General features: G+C 40.0%; 1 protein-coding gene across 1 annotated transcript; it reads left to right on the plus strand.

Annotated features, from left to right (window-relative positions):
- Positions 1-21,282: 21,282 nt before the first annotated feature.
- Positions 21,283-26,663, plus strand: LOC115759346. Its single transcript, XM_030700269.1, has one exon. It carries the CDS (start codon positions 21,366-21,368, stop codon positions 26,574-26,576), a length of 5,211 nt encoding a protein of 1,736 aa, XP_030556129.1. The 5' UTR covers positions 21,283-21,365; the 3' UTR covers positions 26,577-26,663.
- Positions 26,664-27,060: the final 397 nt, after the last annotated feature.

Raw genomic sequence — 27,060 nt, forward strand, 5'->3', positions numbered from 1 at the left:
TGGACATGGACGGGCATGGATGGGCAGACAGGCACATCATAAAAGGCAACACAAAAAAATTTGCGGTTGATGCATTTTTATGAAGCGTAGCATAAAGTGGACGTGGATGAGGATCGGCCCCGCCCATTGCAACTGGCGCAGCGTGTGTGGGAGTGCAAGAAAATATAATAATAAACTAGAAAAATGACAAAAGACATGTTAAAAGCACACACAAAAAAATAGCGTAGGGTGGCAACGCCGCTGACAGCCAACAAAAGTAGACAGGCAGCACTTTTGATAGGCCGGTGGTAATGGTGGCTGGCTGGAAAAATGGGCGGACAGAGAGACAACTGCTGCAAGGATTTACTCAACGATAGAGAAAAGAAAAGAGGCGTGTAAAGTGCCGCCATGCTAAAAAATATTTGCACAACAATGGAAGCCCACAGAAAAGAAGGCAAGCATAAAACCCAACAGCAGCAAAGCTAAGTGTCCTAGCCGGGAATGGCTGACTAAGAGATGATCTAAGATCAGACCTGTCGTAGCAAACATTGGAAATTTCCTCAATTTATATATGTCTACATAGGTATTTACCTATTATTAACAGGGTTGGGGTTAGGCTAAGGATATGTCTCAAAATTAACATTTAATGCATATTTGGGAAAATCTGAAAGGCTATCAAAAACAATTAGATACTCAGGACCTGTGCATACTTTACGAAAACCTACATCCTAGATCTGGCGTCTGTAGCTACTTAAGTCCTGTCCTAGTCAAAGTCAAATAACGAATTATCGATATCAATATTGATCGATTTATCGATAATTTAACGAAACTTAATTCACGCGGTAACAGTTGAACATTCTTCATAGGCGGACATGGCTAGATCGTTGCGACTGTTGATGCTGAGCCAGAATTTATTTACTTAATGGGGCGATGCTTCCTTTTGTCTGTTACATACATGTCCACAAGCCTATTACACCCTTTTTAAGCCATTTTCAATGAATTCAGGGTATAAAAATACATGCTCTAAAATTATATGCAAAGGAAAAGAAGTAGCAGACACTAAAAAAAAAGGCAGCTGGCAGTTGGGTTAGCGCCTGGGTGTAGTTGGGTAGTAAAATGTAAGTAGCTATAAAATATGAATATAATAGAGCACATCACATCATAATGCGCCCGCAGTGTATGCAGCAATGTGAGCGGGGATTGCCAGATAGGTGGCGGCTGCGGAACATAGGGAGCCGAGTGTGGGCCGGGTAGTTGATTAAATCTGTGAAGTGATCGAAGTGACATGCATGAACACGACAAGGACACTTGAGGCGCTGCTTGCACAATGCCGGTTAGTGCTACTTTGACGATGACAATGAAGTTGAAGTTGAAGTTGTTTTTGCGGAGTTGTTTTATGCATGGGACGCGTGTGAAAAACTTCCGCCAGCGAATGAATGAATAGTGCATTGATTTTGTTGTTGAACCTCGTGCGGGTGAGTTTATGGCGCAGTTAGGCTAATAAAGTGCATACCACAGCTGTCAGTTTACTCTGATTATGGTTTAAGTTCGTAAGACATTCGCTTGAAAAGCCCAAAGGCATTTGGAAAAACTATCAAATATCTATTCATATAGCTAGTTGGTTCAGGTGTGTTACAATGAATCATCTTATTTAATCTAGCATGAGCTGATCATATAATTTATATAGTTATGTTATAATAATATTAATAATATCTTTAAATAAAACTGTCAAATCAGATAATTTGGCTTACAGAAAGCAGACAAATATTAACAAAAATATATTTAAAAAAAAAAAAATAAATATTAAGTAAAATATAAAAAATTATCAAAGTCTTAACTTGTTCTTGCGGAGATACCTAAAAGATATTGTGCGGCATTTATAAAATAATTGATAACCCAAATAATTAGACTGATACGACCCGCGACAAGACTTTGTCTGCGGCTCCTCTTTTATTTCTTCACATAAATATATATTGGCAATTATACACAAATATTCTTTAAGTAATCCAAATGCACCAAATCGAGGTACTTGAATGCTAATGCATCTTAAATTTGGAGTACTCAACCTATAATATCCGAATTTTATTCTTCATTCGACGTTTTGAATTTTTTTTAAGCAATACTCTCGAATTTTCAATATAACTTTTCCCTAAAGCTTCCCTAAGCACTGACATAAAGGACTCGTCATTTTAATGTCGATTGCGAGAAAAGCTTTCTGGAAATAAAAGTTTTAATTTCAAATATATAAGTGGCTAGTGGCTGACGTGGCTAGTTTTATGACAAAGCTGCAAGTGGAGATCAGATCGGATCACTTAGCTCGTACCTATTATTAGTTGATGTTATTTGGCCTTTTCCTCTTTACGAGCACAAGCCCGAAGGCCATCGCTGGCCGGCTAGTCGATACTTAACTGAAGTCACCTGTTCGGCTGTGCGCCTTGCTGCTTTACAGTTGAGCGCTCAATCAATAATCGAACAAACAAACGAACAACAACAAGCGCTGCAGCGGGCAACGCCTATATCAACACCTTGACAAGGCAACAAAGGCTAAGAAGCGCCCACAACGGGCCAAGACCGGACGGACGGACGGTTGGGTGGCCGCTGCTGTTGCTGTTGCTGTTGTGTCTGGCAGCGTCTGGCGGGCAAAATATTATGCATTATATAGAAACACAATATATGGCCAGGCTATATGGGCAAACATTAACGCCATGAAGCGTGGCCAACAGGAAGTTGCACAATCGGTCCAGCCATCAGACTGGGAGTCAGGCCGTCCGGTAGTCAGCCAGTTAGCCAAGCAGCCGGCGGCGTTCACGTCGAGCACATGCATTGAAGTCAGCTCAACTCCAACTGAAAGTCAGTCAGCGCGTCAATAAGTTGGACACAAAGGCGTTGTATGGTGTGTGCAGCATAATTTTGTGGAGGCTAGGCATCTCGGGGCAAACACAAAGTACTCGGAGGGCGAACAGGACGCACAGGACTCACAGGATATCGAAGCGAACCGGGCGAGCAGACCACAGGTCGGGTAAGGTGCACAGTGGGGCTGTGGAAGGGTGTGCCAATGACGCGTTGCGGTTTATTACCAATGCCATTGTATACTTTATGGCGTTGCCAAAGTAAATGGGCGGGGCATTGCCGATGAGGAGTGGGCGAGTTCAGAGCGGGCATCGGTCGAAGTATGACATTAAGTGTGCAAATGTGCAGCAAAAGAGCAAGGGGAGAGGTAACTCTGGGTTGGGTGTGTGTGTGTGTTGACTTTTAACTTAAATAAATTTGCTTTGCAGGCTCTGCATAATGTATATTGCAACGATGAGGGCATTCCGATAGGTGGAGGCCAGTAAATTGTGGGCGTGGCCGATGCCTGTCAGTTAAAAAGCAGAAGCACTTGCCAATTCAATTTAATGTGCATCCAAATTTCATAAGTTGCGGAGAACGAAAGGCGCAAATGGTGAGGCACTTCAAAAAAGTCCATAAATTGCGTTTCTTACATTTAAATAAAGCACAATTTTAAATATTAAATTGCATATTTAAAGATTTAAAAGCCTGGCTCAAATGAATAATGTTAAAAATGTAAGTGATGCCGTAATTGTTTGCTCACCATCAGAAGTTTAATCGACTTTTGACTTAATTGAATAACATCTATATTTTCATTGATTTTATTGAACACATAATCATGGAGGAAGTAAAATGTGAGAGTTTGAGAAAAAGGTAGTCGATATAAAGATAAAGATTATAAAATTTTTATTGAAAACTGAAGGTCTCACCTGAATTTATGAGAATCGCATAGAAAGACAATATATGTGTATATAAGTATATGTAATTGAATATACAGGTCCACAGATTTTATATATGCATGTCTTTAGCAGTTTTATCTACAATTTATGTGACTGCCCTCGCTATTTGTACAGTGGCGTCGATTTGTGCTCGCACTGAGCGATTTTCTGTGCGTTGCTTTACTTTCGCCTGGCAAAAGCTTTGCTGCTTGCATTTTGATGTGCGTGTTAATTTTATTTGCAGTTTTATTTTCGTTTGCGTTTACTTCAGTGACCTTTTTGCTCTGGTGACCATTGCCCGTTGGCCGTTGGCCGTTTGGCTGTTTGGCTATTTGGCTCTGATGTTGTTGATGTTTGTTGCCTCTGCTACATTTGTGGCATTTTAGTTGAGTGCATTTTAAGTGCCGCCAGGCTCAGTTGCCCCAACCAGTAGCAAGGTTATTGGCCCACCCACAGCAAGAAAAGCAACAATTTCTGTTATTATTTACATTTGCCAAGTTGGCCAGCGGCATTATGCTTTCTACACTTTTATTCGTCTCCTCATGGAGCTGGTAAATGTTAAACAAAGTCTAGACGTGCCGCGAACCAAACGCTTGAATATGCCATAAATAATTCAATACAAGAAACTCAAATCACGCATACGCAGCGTAAGCAAGGACAAGACGCCTAAGCCAGCTTCTGCATTACTGCTTCTCTTTTTCTAGAATTATTCAAATATTATTTAAGGACTCAGTCTAAGCACTCTGAAGTTGCATTACATTATTGAAATATTGCCGCGAATCTGACTAGTTTTTATAGCGCTTTTTACAAAGGGTCTAATATGCCTTTTAAGATCTGTATGAAAAAGTTCTAGGGGCAAGATCTAGACTTGATATAGATGACACCATCTCGGCTAATTACAAATATATATTTTAAGCTATTTGGGGTCGAATATGTCTACTTATAATACCCTCTTCAAAGATATGAAAGGTTTTGTACACGAGATATCCAAGTTATATATTTAGCGGCTTGTGAAGTCATTTACATTAGAGGTTTGGGGCTTGGGCACCGAACCCAATGAAGCCGCAATTTTCTTGCCAAACAAGCATTTTTTAATTAGACGAAACTTTCACCTGCAGCTGCTGTCGGTTTTAAGCGAAGCAGTCGAAAGTTGGGTTGTTCTTGGCAGCTGTGGACTCGTTCTTTTCTTTCTTTTCCCAGAAGTGAAGGGCGGGGAGGGTGGGGCTACACGTTTTGGAATTTGACTTTATTTCATACTTTGCCAAAGTCTTTTGTGCCCTTACCAAGCAGGGACTAACCGACAACCAACAACTCGAAACAGCGAACTATGCGCCAGGAGCTCAACTCGAAAACAAATTTTTTGTCTGTCTGCCGGGAAGTGCAGAGTGACAGTATTGAAGTCGCCAGCCAAGGACACACTTGACGGGGACTCCGTTGCCGACTCCGACTGACGCTGTCGAGCTTCAAGTGCGTACCAGTTAAATGGAGTCAGCTTATAAAGCAGGTACACTCACCGAACCACCCAGAAGCACCGCCAGTTCCAATGTACCCTTATTATATTTCATTTGACATTCTTATTTTTTGTATTTTTTGGTGACAAAAAGTGATACAACAACACGAAATTGAGGCTGGGTATGGGTGAGAGGCGTCAGAAAAGGAGGCGTGTCAGCCCCAATGAGCTGGGCTGGGGCTGTGTACATGAATAAGTTAACTACCGCACTAATGTACATTTGATGTACTTTCCTTGGTGCGTTGCCATGAATATTGGAACGGGGTAGGGCTGGCTCAGGGCTCAGGTATACATTTAGCTATTTATATTGAAGCAGCTACTCCGCCAGCTTGTCTCGCTTGACAGCTGCCACAGGGCTGTCGACTCTGCTGTTGTCGTTCTCGTCGTCATCTTCGTCGTCGTCGTCGTCCTCGCATTGAAAGCGTATTCAAGTCGAAGTGTTCTGCCAAAAGTTGCGTTCTGTTTTGTTGTCTGACTTACGAATGTGTTGGCTGCCTGCTTAAAGAAAACAGTGCCTCAAGGCAAGCGAAATGCATCAAATAATTAGCTTGATTGAGAAAGAAAAAAAGAGGTTTAATATTAAATAAAGGTAAATGCAGAAACAGGGAAAGTTAAGAGTTATTAATATATAAAAGTGTTTTCACTCAAAAATATTATAATATTTAATAACATATGCTTAAGTTAATACTTGTTTATATTAATTATTTTCCCTAGCAACATATTTGAAATTGTGAATATTTATTTAGTATTCATTTTCATATTGTGACACTGTGCCAGCAAGCATTTAGAACTTTCCATATTTGTTAGATTTATCAAGTTATATTCAATTTCCTTGGTTTTCACTTGACTTCCCTACACGCGCGCGCACAGTTCCCTCCCACCACTTGTTTTGTCACCTAAGCGACAATGGCGACACGTTTATTAGCTTCCCAATGCGCCCGCCTCCAGCTGCGCTTTCGAAATTTCCAAATCAAATTAACTTGCTTTCATTTGAGGCGAAGAAAGGCAAATGCGAATGCGAGTGCGAAGAGGCGTAGCATACATTTTAGGGCACTTACTTCCTGTCAAGACGTGGGCATGTTTTGTCGCCTTCTTCTGCTGCTTCATATCTTTCATACATTTTTTTTTGTTCAATTTGTATGTGGAATTCACTTTTGTTGTTACATTTCTGTTCATTTCCTTTGAGTAACTCAAAACCTGCATCGACGAAGGCGCCTGCATCAAATGCGGATACCAGAGAATACACCAGGACACCAAGATGTTCCCTTGGGGTACATATTTGTCGGGGCATTAAGTTTCGCAGACAGATGTCGACGCTGAGGCTGTCGCAAAAATGATTTTTATTAAAATTCGTTTGCAATTACACAGAGAAAAATTTAAAGACAATGAGCCATTGTGTCAGAGCGGCCGCGAAAGTTGAGCGAGGTGTCACCAACTGAGAATCCGCTTCAAGCAAGCAGAACAAATTTACACCAAGTCAGAGAATTCTCTCTATTTCTAATCAGAATACTTGGTATATTATATTTTACCTTAATTTACGCTTTGACAACTTTCCGCTCAGTGTAACTTTCACGTTGTTAAGAGTACAAAATATTATTTGTTTTACATATGCCAAATTCAAATTTAGTTCCGATTAATCTTAAAAAAGACAATGAACATATCATATATGGATAATTTAATGTAATTTGACATGTTTAAAAACTGCCATACCTATATAAACCTATTAATTATTTTAATGTTAGTTTTTAAACTACTCTCTTAGCTTGGCAACATATTTATTCATGAATTAAGTAAAGATTCTCTAACATTTTCTAAGCCCTTCACCTTCAATATTTAGTCTCAAGCCTCGTTTAAATTCACTTTATTACAAATCTCGTGTAGCATATGTTTGTATGTACACACACACACACGTACACACAGTCAGAAGTCACGAAGTAACATTTACGCGTCTGCGGTTATTTTGCTTAATTTATGTTGTAATTATTTTGTTTTGCAGTTGCCCCTCTCTCTGCTCCTCAGCTGCTGCTCCCCGCACCAGTGCAAGGCGCGCGTTATAAATATTTGCTTATAAATGTCTTACACTTTGTTCAAGTGCGCGTGGTTGTGCGTGTATGTGTGTGTTTTTGTCGGTGTGAAATGTGTGTAAATACCCGAAACACCCACGCACAAAAGTTGCTGCTGCTGCTCCTCCAGAGGTAGGGAGAGTGAAAAAGAGGGCGCGGGGAGGCGAGTCCTTTGTCGCCATGTTTGTTTGCAAATAAATACAATTCGAAGTGTACTTTATGGCAACGCTTATGTCGTACTAATTAAATGTCACTCATACGCACTGTAAGCCACCACTAGTATATACGACTCTGGCCCTGCGAGCTGCCAGACTTCAAACATTTAATATACGACTATTTTGCATGCTGTCCGTATTGTGTATGCAGGACTACAACCCAGACGGCTTAGGCATGGGTTTGGGGGCCTGACAACTTTGCAATTGACATGTGTGTGTGTGTGTGGGTGGGGGACGAAATGGGGGTGCGACAGCTCGGCCATCTATTGATGACGAGAGCTGCTGAAATGGCATTGAAATGGCGTGCAAATGGCTAATTAATAGCTTGGCTTGTTGCCTCTTGGGTGTCTAAGTCTCGTTAAGTAAGTGGTTGGCAATGGAGCCGAAACACTTGTTGGGGGGATTTCCAATTGAATCTTTGCAACGTATTACAAAGCAAAAATTGTTTGATCTTTGTATATATATATATTAATGGTAATGTTCAATATAAAGTCTGTGTTATTGCAACGGGTCCTATTTTCTATTTCCCTATTCCTATTTTCTAGTAATGGGCAATATATTAGTTTTGTCGTAACGTGCAATTGATTGATGATTGATATTCAAAAAACATGAATATTAACAATAGTACAAGTAATTTTAGTACTTTTATTTATTCTAAAACAAATATTCACAACTTTTAAGCTTAAATTAAGATTTAAACAGTCAAACGACAAAACAGTCGCTTAGGCCAAAATCTGCCAAATAATACCAAAGAAAATATACTGCAGCTGGCGAAAAGTGCTGCCCATGTGTGTGTCTACATTTAAGAGCGTTGCGAGCGTATCTAAGAGAGCGCTCTCAATTGTTGTTGGGCATTCGAGAAACAAACATGCGCCAGCAAGTATGCAACAGGGGAAACAAACCAGCAGCGGGGGGCCTGACCAAAAGCGGAAATAATGCCAGGTAAACGTATACAACGTATGGCAATGTTAACTTGACGAAAGGTGCGAGTCAGGCGCTCTTCCTCTTTCGCTCTCCCTCTCACACTCTGCATTTGCGTCTATCTGCTGTCGCTCGCAGCCTGCTCTTTGGCATCGTTTGTTTGCTCTGGCGCGTTGAGTAAACACAAAATGGGCAAATTGGCAGACACAGAGCGGCAAACAAACTTTATTATGGGTCATTGTAAAGTGCACTGCAGCGCGCACACACACATACACACACATACGCACACAGCTGCACATGAGGCTGCCTAAGTGAGCGAATTGAATTGAAGTGCCTATTAGTATGCCATAGATTTTTATCAAGCCGTTGCTCTTTACAGCTCAAATTGTTTGCCTGTAAATTGAGTAAGCTTGCCAATTGATACATGTGCAATTATTTAATAGCAGACTTGCCATCTTGCTCTGTCACTCCTCTCTTACTCCCCTCTCTCCACTCTCACTCTGTCTCTCTCCCTCTCTGTTTAGCTGGCTTTGTGTCGCCCTTCTTGCCGCAACAGCTTAGTGAGCCTTTGATTGCATTGCCTGTGCAATTTGGCATTTTGTTTGCTGTATTTTGTGCAGCATTATGTGCTATTAATTTTTAAGCCCGCATAATTTTGCCATTTGGCAAAGTCAATGAAGGGTATACAAAAATAATTTGTGGATTTGTAATTTTAATTAGTTTCTGCATTGAGACTCTGTGATTGCAGTTGGGGGATCAAAGTATTGCCGGTCAGTTATTTTGTTGTGTTCCCTTATTGTTGACAACGTAAATTTGCATAAATTGCGGCTGCCTGTTGTTTGGTTGGGTTTGTCAATGTGCTAACCATAAGTGGCATTAACCATAAAGCACTTAAAATATTGTGCGTATATGTATACACAAATCGCTCATACGGCCCATTGCACGTGGTCAACGAATCGTTTTCATTGCGTGAGTGTGTGTATGTGTGTGTACCCATCGTATCGTGTACGTGGCTCCGACATATCAAGCACATTTGACAATCCATTATATATTTTAATTATTATATGCACTGTGGCACAACATATGCAGTTCGGTATCCCTTAATATTCTTTTATGTATAATTAGCTATATTTTTTTCATCAGCTAATTCTTATTAACCTAGTTCTACAATGAGGGTATAAGCATAGATTACTTACTTACTTTTTGTTTTGACTGACTGGTGAGTGAAGTTTCGGGTGCAAATTCATTTTTTATAAATCTCTATTTGGTTTATTCTCTATTCAATACATATATTCATTTTCATATTTTATTTATTTCATATTTTATTTATTCTATTATTTTTTTTGTTTTTTTTTTTGATATTTTTTGTATTTTTATAAACATATTTACAATACAAAGGGTACAATTTTTTTTAATATTATATGTTTTATTTATTTTCGAATTTTTTCTGTAGACTTTCCTGTCTTTATTTAATTCTTACCCTTACTTTTAAATTTACCTAATCTGCTTCCTATAATCCAGTGATATATATATTCTTTTTATATATTTTTTTATTTTATTTTCTTAAATTTACATAATAATTATACGTCTATTCTCAATATTTATTATGTACCCACATTATCTTTAACAATGGCAATCCCTAATTTATTTATATTTACTTACTTTTCAGATTATATTTCTATTTATATACTTTTAATAATTATTTATATTTTCTTAACTTTATTAATCTATAAAAGTACTTTTCTTGCACCTAATATTTTTACTTCTCTTGAATATTCAAAATTACATGAATTTAAATTTTTTATTTTTTTATACCAATTTTTTTACAAGCTCAACTATTTTATATGTGTCCTGCTTTTTAGCCTGCTAACAATTTCTATTTAAACCTTTGCATATAATCGATGTAGCAAGTTTTGCCTTTCCAAAGCTTTTTATATTGTCCAAATACTTTTGTATTTTCGTTTACTTTATTTAAGTTTTGAATGCCAATTCCCATCCACTGTGGTATAATTTTATCATATGCATTTATGTTACATTACATTAATGAAATGAAATACTTGGCTTTAATATATACTTTATATTGATATATATACATGCATATATTTTTATGGTTATTTATATGGCTGCGACTGAGCGTTAAAGAACGCGGTGTGGTTCAAAGTGGGCAGTTGATCTGTTGATTGGGTGGCGGGTTGATTAAAAATCACGCATACGCAACGTTGCACAATGCATTGCATTGAATTTTTTCGCATTTTTTCATCTTTGCTTGTTTATTTATTTTTTTTCGTTTTTTTATTTTTGTCAATGAATGAAGCGCACTTAATAAGTGAAAATGCGTGTGGCATATTAAAAGTGACATATTTAACAAATAGCTTGCAAAAAGTCGCATCATCGTTGCAATATGAATATGACAGCCGGTCAGCCAGGCGCAGGAGGTGCGGTCGATGAAATGACCATAAAAAAAAACGTACAATAACAAAGACGAGAAAAAAAAAGAAAAGAGAAAATGAAAATGTACGTAATTTTTATAAACAACAAAAACATTTCTCAGCCCATCTTTGATGTTGTTGCAACAGTTTTGCACTTTTGCCGTTGGCATTAATTATGAACAAATTAATTAAATTAATTACTCATGCATATAGTAGAGTGCATTCGCGGGTGCACTCACTCGCAATCGCATTCACTTTTGTGTGGTTTACGCAAATATTTGCGCTGCCCGCGTGGGACACAGAATGCTGCGAAAAAGGCTTTGATACTTTGCCCCCAAAACTGTTCAACTATGATACATTTTAAATATTTGATTTCATTTTAAATAACATCTTTTTTTCACTAGATTGTTGTTACAGTCGAAGCGGGAAGTGCTTAAACACTTTGTAAACTGACACAAACAAAATTAAATACGCACTCCCACTTTTGGGATTATTTATTATTATGTATTTTTGCAGCGTGTCACAGCTAAAAAAATAATTACCTTGCGGAGAAATGCTCTTAAATATGTTGTGGTATAGTTAGTTGAGAAACTATTGAACTAAGCTCATGCCACATCTTATTTAAATAAGTATATAAGAACACAAGTAAATGCTTAAAGAGCTTTTTTTTTCTTCCTTCTTTTATTAGCTAATTTGTTGATACTATGCTTAAGCATCTTAACCTAGTGTTTAAAGAGCAAATATAGAAAAAAAAACAAAAATAATTTCGACACACGAATAATTTGCCTTGGGACATAAATTATCAAGTCTTGAAAGGCTAAAGGCTTCTAAAAGTCTTAGCGGGATTTAAGTTCATCTTATCTAGACGCATGCCGAATTTCGCATTCACTGCAGCTTAACTTAATTGTTTCTGTTTTTATTTAATACTATGAATTCAATTCCCAAAACTTCTTATGCCATTTATTGACTTGCTTGTAACTATTGCCTGATCCAATGGATGCATAAAGAAGCGAAAATCCAATTAGCATATAAACGCAAAAATCAAAATACCAATAAAAAAAAAAAAAAACAGAAAATAAAACTAAGAGTAAACAGAAAGCAAAATCACAAAATCCAATCCGCTATTGGCAACAAATCTAAACCAATTTGCAAGTCGGGTTTGCGGGCCACAGGGGAACATTTCGAGCGTGGCCACAAAAATTGCAACTTAAAAATCAACTACACTCGGCTTGGCAGCAATGTGGAAACGGAAACGGAAATGCGACCATGGCACGGCGCACTTATACCACGAACACATTTAACCACATTTTAAGCACATTTAAATGCAACAACAACAAATAAAATATTCAGTCGGAGTCCTTTAATGGAGGCGGAGGGCACAATGAATTACGACGCCACGCACCGAAAAACTGCAAAAGAGGAGCGAAATAAGCAAAAAAGAAAAAGTGTGTGTGGCATGACAAGAACAACAGCAGCAGCAGCAACAAAGGGAGGCAGGACATGCCGAAGGACAACTACAATGAGATGCCTGCAAACAAAGGCGGCGGCAGCAGGAGCAAGCCAGGCAACAGGAGCAAATACTACAAGCAATTTAACATTATTTTAATGCCAGCCTCTGTTGTCCTTTGTCTCACTGCCAGCCACCCACCACCCACCAGGCACCCGCTCACCCGCCCACCTTCTAGCTCTACCTCGCCTCCGCCCCGGCCTCGTGCTCGGCACATTTACATGCGTGTTTATCTGCCATGTAAGTGGTGTGTATAAAATAGAGCGACAGTTATCTATGTGCCTGTGTCATGACCGCCTGTTGCGACTCCAAGCAAAGAGCAGCGAGTGAGAGAGCTAGAGAGCTAGAGAGCGAGAGAGATGGCTGGAGAAAGAGTGAGAGCGCGAGCGGGATAGAGTGCGAGTTGTAATAGTGTGCAAATGTGTTTGTCATTTGTCTTTTTAACGCCGAACTGCCTCCGAATGCGTACGTGTTGGCTGGGACATTGCTAACAGCGCAACCACAACTGGGTGCCAACCCGCTGTGAGAACGACGACATTTTGACTTCCGGCGGAAGTGCGCATTAAAATTGCCATTAGCCCAAACGTTGAGTTGCGAGCATTAGAAAAAACCGATTCACTTCTCGTAGTCACACTTTTTCGGCAACTGCCAAACAATAGGCTCGTAATTTGGCCAGCCCCAGCAAGCGATTTGAGCGCAGAGCAACAAAAACAACAAAGAACGGCTAACTTTTCGGCATGCCGAAGTTTAAATACTCTTATTGACGTGAGGCAGTCAGCTTTGCTGATGTAAAGGTTAAAAGTTATTAAGCTAATATATAGAAAAAACAAGACAATTTTGAGCATGAGAACCGAGGTTACGATAGAACATATCTATGACAGCTGTATGTTATGCAAAGTAGCTTTAAAGTTAAGAAACGAGTTTATATACTGAACAGATTATATTTAGTATGGCATAGTCAATGTCTCCTCCTGCCTGGCAAGCGTATACAAAGCCCTTGCAATTGTCTTGCCACTTTCATTTCTGCCACTGCTGACTAATGACTGGCGATTTTGGCCGGATCTCTCTTCCAGCTAGACACAAGGCAGCCTAAGTGAGCAGCAAATGCTCGGTTCAAGTAAGACAGGCATTTTTATTGCAAACTGATTTATTGATAACTTAGAACTTGCAGTCCTTAAATATCTTATTCATCTCTTGCTATTATAATTATTTATAATTTCAATAATGTTTAAGACTTTGCATTAAATCAAGATTAGTATGTAGATTTAAAGCTGACCTGCACAGCTTTTATTAGCTTTTAGAATTTAGAATTTCCATTTATTTTCTATTCCCTAACTAAGGGTATGAGAATGCGCAACTTTAAGCTCGTTAGGAGGGCTTCTTCGAAAGACTCTCACATGCTGTGAAATCCAAAACGATTTCAACAGTTTTCAGTTTACGGACTCTTTGCTGATATCTTAACTAACCGGCCACTCCCGACTAAACCACTTGCATCTCTTTATTTGTAGCTTTATGGAAATTGTGCATTGGCAAAACGCATTCATAAGCTTTAGATGGCATTTGTTGTCTTACCTTTTGGACTGCCTGTTTTCCCAGAGATAAAAGAGCAAAAAATATGGCTTGCACTTTTTCCCTACCCATATTCTGTTGAGCTGGGCTGTGTGGGGGCGGGAAGGTCACTATTTGCCAGAGCATCACTTGACATATTCGTGCAATTCAATTCAGATATAATTCCGATTTGTAAATGCGCTTAATTCAATTAAATGGCTTGCTCGGCTAATTTATGGAGCCACTCGACGATCGAAGTTGGCAATTGCCAATGCCCGACGTATTGCATTAATTGATTTTCGTACAGTGTGTACTCGGATAACAGACAAATTGACATGGCATCAAAGTGGATTTTTGGTATATTATTGCATAACAAATTGTCAAGCACACACGCACACAAATGTCTCATGAAATGGCATAATAATAAATTGTAAATGCACAAAATGTCACAGTATTATTATAATGGGAATCAAGCCTGTGTGTGTGTGTGTGTGTGTGTGTGTGTATAGGTGACTGTAAGTTTATATACCGCTCGATGCATTTTAATGCCATTGCAATTGATATTTCAATTAATTTTCAATTAAAAATGGTTTTAATAACACATAACGCAGACAGCCGAAATACCGAGAGGCCGAAAGGAAATGATTTGTGGTGGCAAAAAGAATATTTATAATCAAGCTAACATGAGCTTGTGTCTGCAATTGTAGAACATTCATTAAATTATATTACAACACTTCAGATAAAACAGTGTTGAGTAACGTGTGCAAACAAATGAATAAATACATTTGAAACAAAGAAAGCTTAAGCCAAGAACTAAATCAAAAAGGAAATTATTTCAAAACATATTTCACATATAAAAATTTGAGAACATTAAGCTTAAATGCTGTCTCCATAATTTAACTCATCATTTTTTTCGCTGCACTTGAGGTTTTTTTTTTTTACTGAGCCATTTTTTTAGTACATCGTATTTTATGTATATATATATTTTTATAAATTTTTTTATTAATGTCCAGCTATTATTTATATTTATTATTATTATTATTTTTGTATTCCAGCGCGGCAGAATTGTTACTCTACTCCAGGTAAGTGCACAGTCTTTCTCTATAGTATTTATATTTTGTATAGTCACTTAAAGCCCGCGGGCATTGCCTCGCAGACGTATATAAAATCAGAAATCATAAACAAATTGTAGGGCTAAAATGGGAATGAAGTAGTTTACAGCGATTAATTAATATACTTTAGTAATTAGTTATTTCGTTGGCATGCTAATTAATTTTTGCGGTTTTGTTTATTTTATTTTATTTGCCATTGTTGTTCACTTTGCACTTTGCTGTTGTTGGTTTACCAATTTGTCGTTGTGTGAAGTTGACAAAGTGCCAGGTTCTGTGGCAGCACTTTTAGTTGTTGTTGCTGTTGTTTTTGCTGCTGCTGTTAGTTTGTTTAACAAAACCAAAAGCGAAAATTTGAACAAGTTGTTGTTGTGGCTCAAATGCACTCGTTAAATCAACACCAACAACAACAGCAACAACAACAACAACGACAACGAAAACGACAACGACAACAGCAACAACATGCGAAGAGGAAGCACTCAGTATCAGACGATTGAGAACTAAAACAAACATCAACTGCACATTTACCTACTGTTGAAGCCAAGTGTAAAAATAAATATTTAATTGGCCTAATTGTCATTGCATTATTGCATAAATAAACATTGAAAACCTTTGCATATTGAATGCATTTATTATCGTTGATTTTTATTATTGTTGTCCGGAAATTGCCGAAATGTTGCTAAAATTTCCCCAATTTCAGTATGTTGTCGTTTTTTGTTATCTTCTGATAGATATCATTATTTCTACTATTTCAGAACACGAAGCTGTTCATTGAGAAGTAACTAATTTGAAGAAAAAAACTCCCATTTCTATAGAACAATCCTCCTTTTTTTGCCCAATTTCTTGACTATTGTTTAACAAGATAAAACATTTATTTCATAAATGTTAAAATTGCTCTGAGACTGAAGAACTTTATTTAAGTTGGAATTGCCGCTCAAATACTTATAATGGTCTATTTAGCTGTTCAGTAATTAATTTAAATCTGCAGATAAATTGATTAATTAAAGCGAACATAGCTGAAATCCTAACCAAACGGATAGGAGAATTTCATGTTTTGTATAAATTGATTATACCCTGCATCTAATGCCGTATAACCAATTATTATTGGTTACAGAGTCAACTCCTCTATATCTAATTTGTTTTTGTGCTTTATTTCTTAAACCTACTCAAAATATGCATAAAAGCCACTTTAAAGAAATCTCACAGGCACAACCTGTACGTTAATTATTGTTTGAAAGTGAATGTAACACCATATTATAATTAAAAGATGTACGTAATAATATGTCAACATTAAAGCTACTTCTTTGAGGCTGTGGGCCAATCAGCTTGACAAATGAACACAAAGGCGCCGATGGCAACGACCTACCACGAGCTGGTCAAAAAGTTGTTATAACTATAGATACGTGGATATATATGTATGAATAAAAAGACCTGAGGGGTCTGGGGTGTAGTTGTCAGAATCTGTTGCTCCCATCTTGCATGTCGTTTGCATTTAAATGTTTCAACATTTCCGTTAAATGTGGCTGCACTTCCGTGAAAATTTAATTAAAAACTGGCAATTTCTTCTTTATTCTGCTTGTGCGGCTTCTGCAACGACACATGCAAATAATGAATAATTTTTTATATACATTGTATCAACAACGCAAAACAACAATAACAAAAAAAAAATGCATCAGAGTGCACAAAAAATGTCAATACAGAATAAAATCATATGCAATATTTTTATTTAATTAAGAGCGCGATGTGCTATGAAGAGCGATTACATTATGAAGACAAATGGCATGGCATATGTATAAAGATGGATGTAGACCCGAAACCGAAAAAAAAACAAACATTTAAGTGGATATATTAAAGGAATATGCTATAGTGAAAATATAGAAATCAAGCGATGAAAAGAAATGTGTATTGAAATGGGGGAATGATGTGGTAGATTTTAATTTTAGGATTGGGCACAGTTCATAGCAGATATATTGCATATATATATTTTTGAAAATTGTTCCAAAGATAGTAAATACAATTTAACACATAGAATTTACTTGCCTCAAGTTTCACTTATGTGTGTCTGAAAGGTTGCTCTATTAGAATACTTTAATAATCATTTTAGATATGCAGTCTTTGAAAGGCTGTTCATCTTAGCATTATCATCACTCATGTTAGCTGTAGTTGATGTGTAGGATATATATAAAATGGTGTACATATATTACCTTTCTGTTTCGACTTTTGTCAAGTCGAGAGCGGAAAATAATACAAAATGTAGTTAAAAATCAGCATTTAAAGTTGCTTTACGTTGATAAACACTGTTTGGCGTTGCCACATGCACGACAGTTCATTGTTAGGTGGTAACTCTGCCTATAGAAATTGAAGAAGGTGGAGTGTTGTAGAACTATTTCTTTTTTATAGGGTATTTCAATGCCACACTTTAACTTATTTTTCATGAATTTCTCTGCACTGCCACAACAATTGATTGTTAAAAGTTCTAGCAAGCAAGAAGACAAAAAAGTTGTTATTTTTGTAATTATTACACTACACAACACTGCACAGCGCACAAAAGCTGCGTTTTTTAATTAAATAAATACATGTTCTATACGCCACAAGAGAAAAATGAGGCCTCGAAAGTGCAACGACACGAGGTGCCCGCAAAAATGAAAAATTTTATCTGGGCGGGCATTAAAATATATATATTAAAAATGAAAAAAAATTTCGAAATACGTATCTGAAGTGAAATTAAATAAAATTTAACACATTAATGGAAAATGCTCAAGTGGCTGCCACTTTTGGGTCGACTTTAACAAGTTGCTGCACACAAAATTAAACAACGTCCGCGCGGTGGCTACGAAATTTGCAAATTATAATTATTTCATACCTGGGCCAAAAGGCAAATTTGCGCTTCACTCGAAAGGGACTTTGGCGAGGCGACGGCGACGGCGACGGCAACGGCGACTCCGAGCCGCACCGGATAAAGCGCTTTACAAGCTGTAACCAGCTTCAGGCCGAGACCAGGATCGAGGTTGAGGCTGAGGCTGAGGCTTGGCTACCAAAGTGCGCAATGAAGAGGCTGGCAAAATGGCAGTTAGATGGGAAGACCGCATGGAAGGAAGGAGTATGGGCGTGGGACGGGGTGCGTGACAGGTCGAAGCACTGGGCAAACTTCAATTACAGCTTAAAACTTTCAATTAAAAACTTTGCCGCGCGTGAAAAAAAAGTGTAGGGAAAAAAAAAATAAAGTTGAAGGGCCTGGGAAAATGCATTTTGAAGCAGTCGAGCTTAGGAAATTATAGTCCAGATGAGCAGATTTGCTGGGCAATTAGAAGATGCATAAAAAATAAATAAAAAAAAGCGTTAGGAGCGATAAAAACGGCAACGGTTATATAACCAAAAAAATAAATAAATAGCCATCAAATGTTTAATTTAATTTATAGTCTCACATTTGCAAAATTTAAATCAAATAAATATATATCATATATATTCCACATATTCCTTGTCAGAAGAAAGAGCATATTTTTACAAATAATTAACGATACTCAAAAGAGAATGCTTTTAATTAAAATTAATCTAGATGGATTTGATCAAATGGAAATTAGTTTGAGGTCAAATTACTTGAAGATTAGCTGACTCAATCTAAATCTTTTATTTCACAGTGTTTTATGTTCATATAACCTCACTAGAGTCTTCCATCTTTTGTAACTGAAATGGTTGTTAAAGCTGTGCACCTGACTTTCCTATGTTGCAGCCCAGCAGAATGTTGCAGCAGTGCATCTTTAAGAGCTGCCGCAGTTTGGGCTAAGGTATGCAATGGGGAAAAACTTTTCACCCAAACAAAGAAAATCCCGCACAGACTTTAGCCATATGGCAAATTTGGCATCGCCTTCACACAGACTCGAAAACTTTGCTTAAATTTTTCAGTTTCTTTTGCCATTTTGTGCGGCACAGCGGGCTGAGAATGCATTTTTAATGAATCCTGAAAAGGTGAACGTAACCTGCGACGTGGGCGAGAGAAGGTGAGAAAACGTAACCAAAGGGAAATGCAACAGAAAATGTTGCAAGAATTGAAAAGCGCAACTTTGACTTTGCTGTGGGTGGCCGAGTGTGCAAGTGTGCGTAAGTACGCTCGTGTGTATGTGTGTGTGTGTGTGTATGCGGGTGTGTAGGTGGTTGTGTATATGTGTGAGTGTGTGCAAGTGTTTGGTTTCTCGTCAGAGCAACTTCAACATCCACGCAACAGCAGCGCAGGCCAAACTCTTAATTGAATTAAACTTTTTAGCTGCAAAGTGCAAGCAACAAAAAATGTTAACCATTTTTTTGTACGTTGTCTTTTTCCACCCTTGTGGCGGGCATTGTTAGTTCGCCAACATGTTTGCTGCACTACAGAATTAGAAAATGTGTGAAGTAATGGGAAACTGCCTTAATGATAAATGTTTATAAGGTACGCCTTTCTATGCGATTTTCATGGCCTCCGATTTCAATTTACTTAATCTCTGCTCAAGCTCCGCCCCTTATGTACATATAATATGATTTTCGTGGAATTCAGTTAGTTTAGATATGTAGTATCTTATTATCTCTATATTATCTTTTTGTTAAACACACCCGACCATACGACTGCTCTTACTTGTTTTCAACTGCATAAAAATATATATATTAGAGCTCGCAAGCTCACATTTCAAACATAAGTAGATTAAGTCCCTTAAGGCCGGAAATGTATGGAAAATAATAGTTTATTACTGAAATGAATATTTTATGCGCAGCTCTTGTAAGTGTATAGAATATTCAGCCATAGCATTAAAGAATATGTTTTCATAATGCATTTGCATTTTGCATTTCTATGCAAAAATCTCCATTCGTTTTTTTCTGTTTTGTTTTTTGTGTTGAATTGAATTGAATTGATTTTGCCGTTCCCAATCGTAAGCCCAAAAGCAGGGAACATTTAATTGAATTTGCACAAAAATTATAAATTCACACAATTGGCCGTTGTGGGGCTTCGTTTTGCGCAATTTCCGCACTTTAAGTGGCATTTTGTGAAATTATTATAAATTATTTATTTGCCGCTTGGGGGACGCACAAAAAAACAATAACCAAAACAATGAAATGACTGAAGGCAACAACAATAACAACAATAAACGAATATTAAAATGGACGCACGAATAGAAAATGTACAAAAATTAACTTTGTTTCCGTTTGTGAGCGTCAAAAATAAACATAAATACGAAATTAAACCACCGCGAATAATACTGAAGGTTGGGAATCATGGCGAATGCCTGTCAGACAGAGAGAGAGAGCGTGAGCAGCAGGATTTTCAGATCAGACCTGGCTGAAATTATGCGGAGTGTTTGGCATATTGAAGTCGTTATACATTTTAATTAAATTCACGTAGGGCGGCGGCTTAGTGCTCGGACCTATTAGGCTGACATATGTGGGTCATAAAATGTCTGGATGGGGGCTGGCGAATAAATTGAAAAATGGCGAACTTCGATGCGCACTGCGACAAGCTAAACATGGAAAACAAGTCAATTTTTATGGCATACTTTTGGGCGGGCAGGAGCTCTCAATAAGAACACAAGGTACGAGTGCACATACTAAAGAAAACAGAAGATGAAGCCAACTGCTACGAATGCTCGAAAGGACAATACCCAGTATCTCAGATCTAACGTGCACTGATAATATTAAAAATAGCTGCTCAACTCATGGAATCAACGACCATATGAAGAAGTGTCTATGAAATGATATACCTAAAAGCATCAAAGAGATTTTCAAAATGAATATACACTTACTGCCTGATTATACCCAGTCATAGTCCATCATATGGGTACAGGGTATACAAAAATAGCTGAAATGGAAATATTGATGCTGAGGGTGGAAATAAAGTACGAGTAAAAGGAGTTTGGGTGCGAGAAAAGCGAACGCTGAGCACAGCAAATGCTGCCCCGAAATGTAATAAAAATCATGTAAGCAGATATGTAACGTTCTGAATTTATGGGTCCTCAATGTAAACTTTTGAATGGTAATGGAAACAAACAGTCTGCAAAAATAAAAGACTTAAAAGTATATGTGAAATGAGAGTAAAAATAGGCATGGGACCGAACAAATATAAGCAGAAATTAAGGTAAATAAGCAGAAGTTTGTGGAATAATATAATTTTATAATTTAATTCCTAAGCACCCAGTTATCCATGCCCTAATGCTGTGTGGAAATCCCTTGTAAAATTGTGTCACAAAGCTGCCATTAAAAAATTCAGTCACTTTTATTTTACTTACGCAATCACAAGCGGAAACGAATATTCTGTCCAATAACCACATATTTTGAATTCAAAATCCTATGCTAAAATGCCGACACCCGAAAAACCCCGGACTTCTGCCATGCAACCGCGCTACACTGTAACTGATTCGGCTCCCAACACCTGGGCAGAAATTGACGCCCAGCGAATTTCAGGTTCCCTGCAAAGGGACACATATATGCCCGAAACGAAAACGGAGCCAGATCCAAAAGTCCAGATGCCTAGGGCGCAAAGATCAAATACGTACGAACCGTGGGAGAAGAGATGCCCGCCCAAAAAGCAACATAAGCAGACAAAACGGGAGGCTGCGATTGCCAAGTTCAAGAATATTGACTTCTCACGCCGCGATTCGGATCCACTGTTGACCGTGCAGACGCTGGAGTTCCCGGATGCCAACATAAAGCGCACAGAGGTCGAGACTCGCGATGTGTGTGGCAAGCGGGTGTTGACTAAGAAAACCGGATATGATTTTCTAAGCTCAAGTGTATCGGGCTTTCGGGATGGCGTCTTTACGGTTAACATGCAAGCAAAGAGCTGTACGTCGACAAGCATTCCAGGCAGGCCGGTTGTCTCAGGCAAGACCACACAACGCTCCCCTTTGGGCAAAAAGAAAGATGTGAATTCACAGGAAATGATTGACTCGTATCATGTGCCGTCCGCGCGCCCCAAAAACTTTAAGGGCGACCAGTGGAAGAAGCCCTGCGAGGCTAGTTATGTGATTGGAGCGCCGCGGCCGCACATTGGACGCTGTCCAGAAAATTTTCAACAACTGTCCAAGTTGTCGCCAGTGCGTCAAAAGTTCTTCCTGACACAGGATCCGCGCAAGACGCACTGTCTGGTCAATCCCAGTGCGTTGCGACACAAGAAACTGACCGACGAGCAGCAGTTCAAGCTGATTAGCAAGATGGTCAAGCATGGGGACAATGTGTGCGCCAGCACAGGCTCAGAGACTTCCGATACGCACATATGCGAGGTAATTGATTTGGAGAATCCCGTGAATTTAGATTTTCAGGGCATGGACTATAAGAACACATACGAAAAGGACGAACAGGAGCAACAGAATCAGCAGAACTATTGGCGAGTAGTGCGCTACATGGCACGTCGTCGTACAAAAAAGCAGACCGAGCAAAAGGTGGAAGCGGAATTACAAGCGGAACGCTTAGCGATTCCGGCCGTGTTCAATACCAAGATCAAGGATCTGCCAGTGCAAGAAGAGGTGCCACCAAAGGAGTTTAAGCTGGCCGAGCTGTTTCGCTCGCCAGATAAGCCAGCCAACAAAGAGAAGATCGCCGATGAGCAAAAGCGGCGTGAGGAACGCTACAAGGACATTTATTTGCGCAACAAGTACCGCAAAGCCGAGCGGGAGCTCGTGCAAAAAAAATTGGAGGCAGCCGCTATGGAGATCCAGGCACGCACCGTGGCTGAGAAGGATCTGCTAGAGGACGTGGCCAAAATCGATGATGATATTGAGCGCAGTTTTCGCAAGTTTGAGTACATTCCACCAGTGATACGAAAACGCAAGTTCTTCCCCAAAACGCTGACAGAGACCGAGCGCCTTAAGGCAATCATGCACAAGGAGAATTGTGTTCGAAGGGACCATGCCATGGTAGCACAGGAGTTCTTTTTGGAGCGTACGGGCAAGCTGAAGAAATTCCCCGATGCTGAGCAGCGGCTGGCGTGCCAGGATAGCATTGAAGGTAGCGCCGGCACTACGCCCAGCGAGCAGAGCAGCGATGATGAGGACTACCTGAAAGTGGGCAAAATAGGTGATAAATTCCAGCTGCGCGGCTTTCATTTCAAGCATGGTGATGGTCTGCGCGGCAAGCTGCATCATCATCAGATCATGGAGGGTCAGCGCACGGTGAAGGGCTGCCTAACCCGCGATGAGTGGCTCAATCAGCTGGCGCCACGCAAGGAACCCATTAAGCTGGACGTTGAGCGGGGCATTATAAAGGTGCTCGATCCGGATGATCCCAAATTGGATCTATTCCCACCGCAACCGATGCTCCTGCACAAACGCGAACAGAAGAGTGCCATCAAGGAATTCATTGACAAGCGTCTGGGCTTACACTATCATCGTGTGCTGCGTAAGAATCTTAAACTGGTCAAACCGAAACTGAAGTACCATGTCAAGAAATTCAATCTCATTCGCTATGTATTTCCCGAAAAGATCATTGTGCCGGATGCACCGGATCTTTTGGAAGCCGACATGGTTGACGTTTCCAAAGTAGAAACCACCTTGGAGTACATTGCCCTAAAGAGCAAAGTGGCCAAGGCGAAGCACCTCAAGCAGAAGCTGGCACGCATGAATCTGCTGGGTCTCCCATGTGTGGAGGCTAAACAGTTGCGCGAGCAATCGCCCTGTGATGTCAAAGAGGAGGCATTCGATATCGACTGGGTACCGCCACAGGAGTTAATTAATATCTCTGAGCACAATGAGGATGAGGAGGAGGAGTATCGCATGGCGGCCGGTGGTGACAATGTGCCCATTGATCAGCGTGGTAACATGCCAGCCCCAATGTTTCGAGAGAAAACGCTTCTCGTCCATCCGAGACGACGTCGAGATTACGCCAATGAGCGTGTGCCCTCGGCCTTGTTTAACGACGCCATCCAAAATTCGGGCATGCCGATGTTAGAGAAGATAGTGCCTGATCACATCAAATTTGCCAATGTGCGGACTACGAAGCGTCCCTACACTGACAAATTCGAGGCACGCCACCATCACGATCACTGGGACCCTACCCACGCAAAGAGCGTTCATGTGCACTATCAAACTAACACGGTATATCCAAAGATTACAGTACAAGAACAACCGGAAAGGGTGCCGATTGTAAATTTTATCAAGGCAAATCCGCCTTGTAAGAAATATATGAACGAGGACCTGACCATTCCTCGCTATGATTTCGAGAAGATGATCGCTGATCACTTGGCGGCCACTCGCACTGATAGCAAGGATGCAGCCAGGGAAGTAGTACAGAACCTGTGTCATCCGTATGATTTCGTTTTTCACTCACGTGACCCCGAAGAGCTGACGACTCTCGATTTTCCAGGACGTAAACAGTACTTGGAATTTTTGCGCGAGACCCGCGAGGCTCTTTACGAGACCAAGGACATTGACCCTGACGAGGAGCACCTATTGGTCGACCGTAAGGCAATTGTGGCCGAGCTGGAGGAGGATCTGAAGAGCATTGAGGAATGCCTCAGCTCGCTTAGCAGCTCGGAATGCACAAATCTATCGAAAGACAGCGGCAGCTTTCTATTGCTAGAAGACGAAACTAAGATACCTTTGGACTATATACGAAAACCCTTGGTACCCTTCGAGGAAATGCGTCGCTCACGCTTTCAGGCGGAAGTTATTGACGTTGACGCTGAGGAGGAGAATCCCTATCGGATGCTGCCATTTTCCGGTCAACGCAAGGAGCAGGCAGCTATGTTGGGTCCCAAAGATTCTTTCTTTACATTTAGCACACGCCTTCGCAATGGCTTGCGCCTCAGACTGGAGGTGCCAGTACCGGATGTGCGTAACACCCTGTTAGGTCCTGGCGCAACTAAATACTATGGCTCCGTTATCACGGACCTCGATGAGAATTACATAGATGAGCTTAAAAGCCGTGCAACAGTGAAAACATTTAATTTCAAGACAGGCGTGGAGCTGTTAAAGGTTGCGATGCGTCTTAAGTATGAGTCACTATTGATTCAAGGCAAAATGGTGCGTACCAAGATCTATGATACGCTCAACGAGCGCCACTGGCAGGACATGAAGAATACCAAGCTCCTCTACGAAGGACTCTTCGCGAAATGGGAAAAGAAAGAATATAATGCGGCCATGACACAGGTCTATCAAGTGAAGACCTATTACGAGATAACCGACAAAATGAAGCAAGAATTCCGCGAATTGGAGCGCGAACTTACAATGCTCAACATGGACATTGTGTTCATTGAGGGTCACTGGATACGTTGCGTGATGCTGCAGAACTTTCATTATCTGCTCGGCGAGGAGGAATGGCGGGCCGAGCACGATTGGATCCATTTGGTGCCCGTAAAAAAACGCGGCAAACTGGGCGGCGAGATCGACGAGTCCGAGCAGGCTAGCATTACTACAGAGGAGGATGAGGATATAGAGTATGAACTGGAACCCTATGACCAGTCCATTGCCAAGCGTGCCATTGTCAATATTCGCGTGAGGGACAAGGATGACGCTTGGGCCATACGCGAGTTTTACTATGACGTCTACTTGCGCAATCTGCATCCTGTGTTGCAGGTGTTTCCCAATGCTGAGACTTTCCTTGAAGGCATCGACAATTTAAAGAACAAGACATTCATGCTGCTGCTTGAAATGCACTACACCTTGTCCATACACACCGAGCTGCAGGGTAGGCTAGAAACCTTTGTGGATTGGTGCGCCAAGGACTTGAAAGAGAAGCAGGAGTATGTAGCACGAAAATCTGCCAAGAAGTTCTTCATGGAGGATCGCGCCATTGAGATGGAGGCACGAGTCAGGCACTACCTCGATAAACCAATTCAGAACTCTTTTGCCGACGAAGAATTCAACAAGCATCGCTCCGTCCTCGCCGAAGTTTGGCGTCGCATTGTGCCCGCCACGGTGCGAGGCTCCAGCGATGTGATTCCCAATGCCTCGGATATGGTGGGCGCCATTAGCACCGTTGTGCTGGAATTACTAGCCAAGTTTGAGCACCTGGACATTGAGAAGGTGCGCGAAGTGGAAATGACACTTCGCAAGCGACGACGCTACCTGGAGAAGCTGTCTGCGCAGGCCTACCAGGTTGAGCGTCGTATCGACATGGAAATGAAGAAGGTGCGTCGCAACCTTGAACCGCCCTACAAGAAACCCAAGCGTGTTGGACCGCTCCAGAGACTGTATCTGAGGAAGCGTGTCGCTAAGATTATAACACCACCCGTCGTAATCTCGGAGAACACAAGAAACTTTGTGCGCGCCTTTGCCGAGGATGGGGTCGTTAGCGAGGGTTTCACCCAAGACTCTGTGATGGTGCTGGACAACATGCAGGAGCAGATTGTTCCATTCTATTTCGATCATTTTCTCAAGCTCAACGGCTACACGCCCAATTATAATTTCAAGACCAACATTGAGCAACGTGATGGTCTTGAAATTGATCGATTCCGTATTCGGGAAGTTATACCGGATGTGATCCAAAAGGTCGACCATTGGGAGTACATGCACAAAAAGATCATGGAGGAGAATATTCAACGTAATCCAAAGATGTACGAGAATGTTAGCTAATTGACTGAATCAACAATTTTATGCTTCTCTTACAACAAATTTTCAAAGTTTCCCAGTTTTAAATTTAAAAATAAAATTGCAGGTGCTTTCGCTCAAAGTCGGTTAGCTGTTAATTACATAGCTGTAGGCTTCCAATATTCTATTATACTATTTTTTCCTTAAAGCATGAGAAATCTGACTAGTTTTACAAGATTCCTTGCGATCGGGTGAGGTTCTGTGAATATAGATGATTATTCCATTATTCCCTCTCCTCATTTATTTTTTGTAGCTCATTTTCCGTCTTACTCTATCACTTTAACTTTCTTACTTATTTTTATGTATCTTTTCTAGTTTTCGCTCTCTTAAGTGTTACATTTACTTGTCTACTTACACCTCAATAATTTCCCGAAGTTTTCCGGAACAGCTTTCACTGAGCTCAGCTGACGCTTAGAGGCAGTTCCCTCCCTCTTCCGCTCTCTCTCTCTCTCTCTCTCCCTTTCTCTCT

Source organism: Drosophila novamexicana, unplaced genomic scaffold, assembly GCF_003285875.2.
Source record: "Drosophila novamexicana strain 15010-1031.04,08,12 unplaced genomic scaffold, DnovRS2.1 tig00000193-arrow-pilon, whole genome shotgun sequence".
In the NCBI taxonomy this organism is placed as follows: domain Eukaryota; kingdom Metazoa; phylum Arthropoda; class Insecta; order Diptera; family Drosophilidae; genus Drosophila; species Drosophila novamexicana.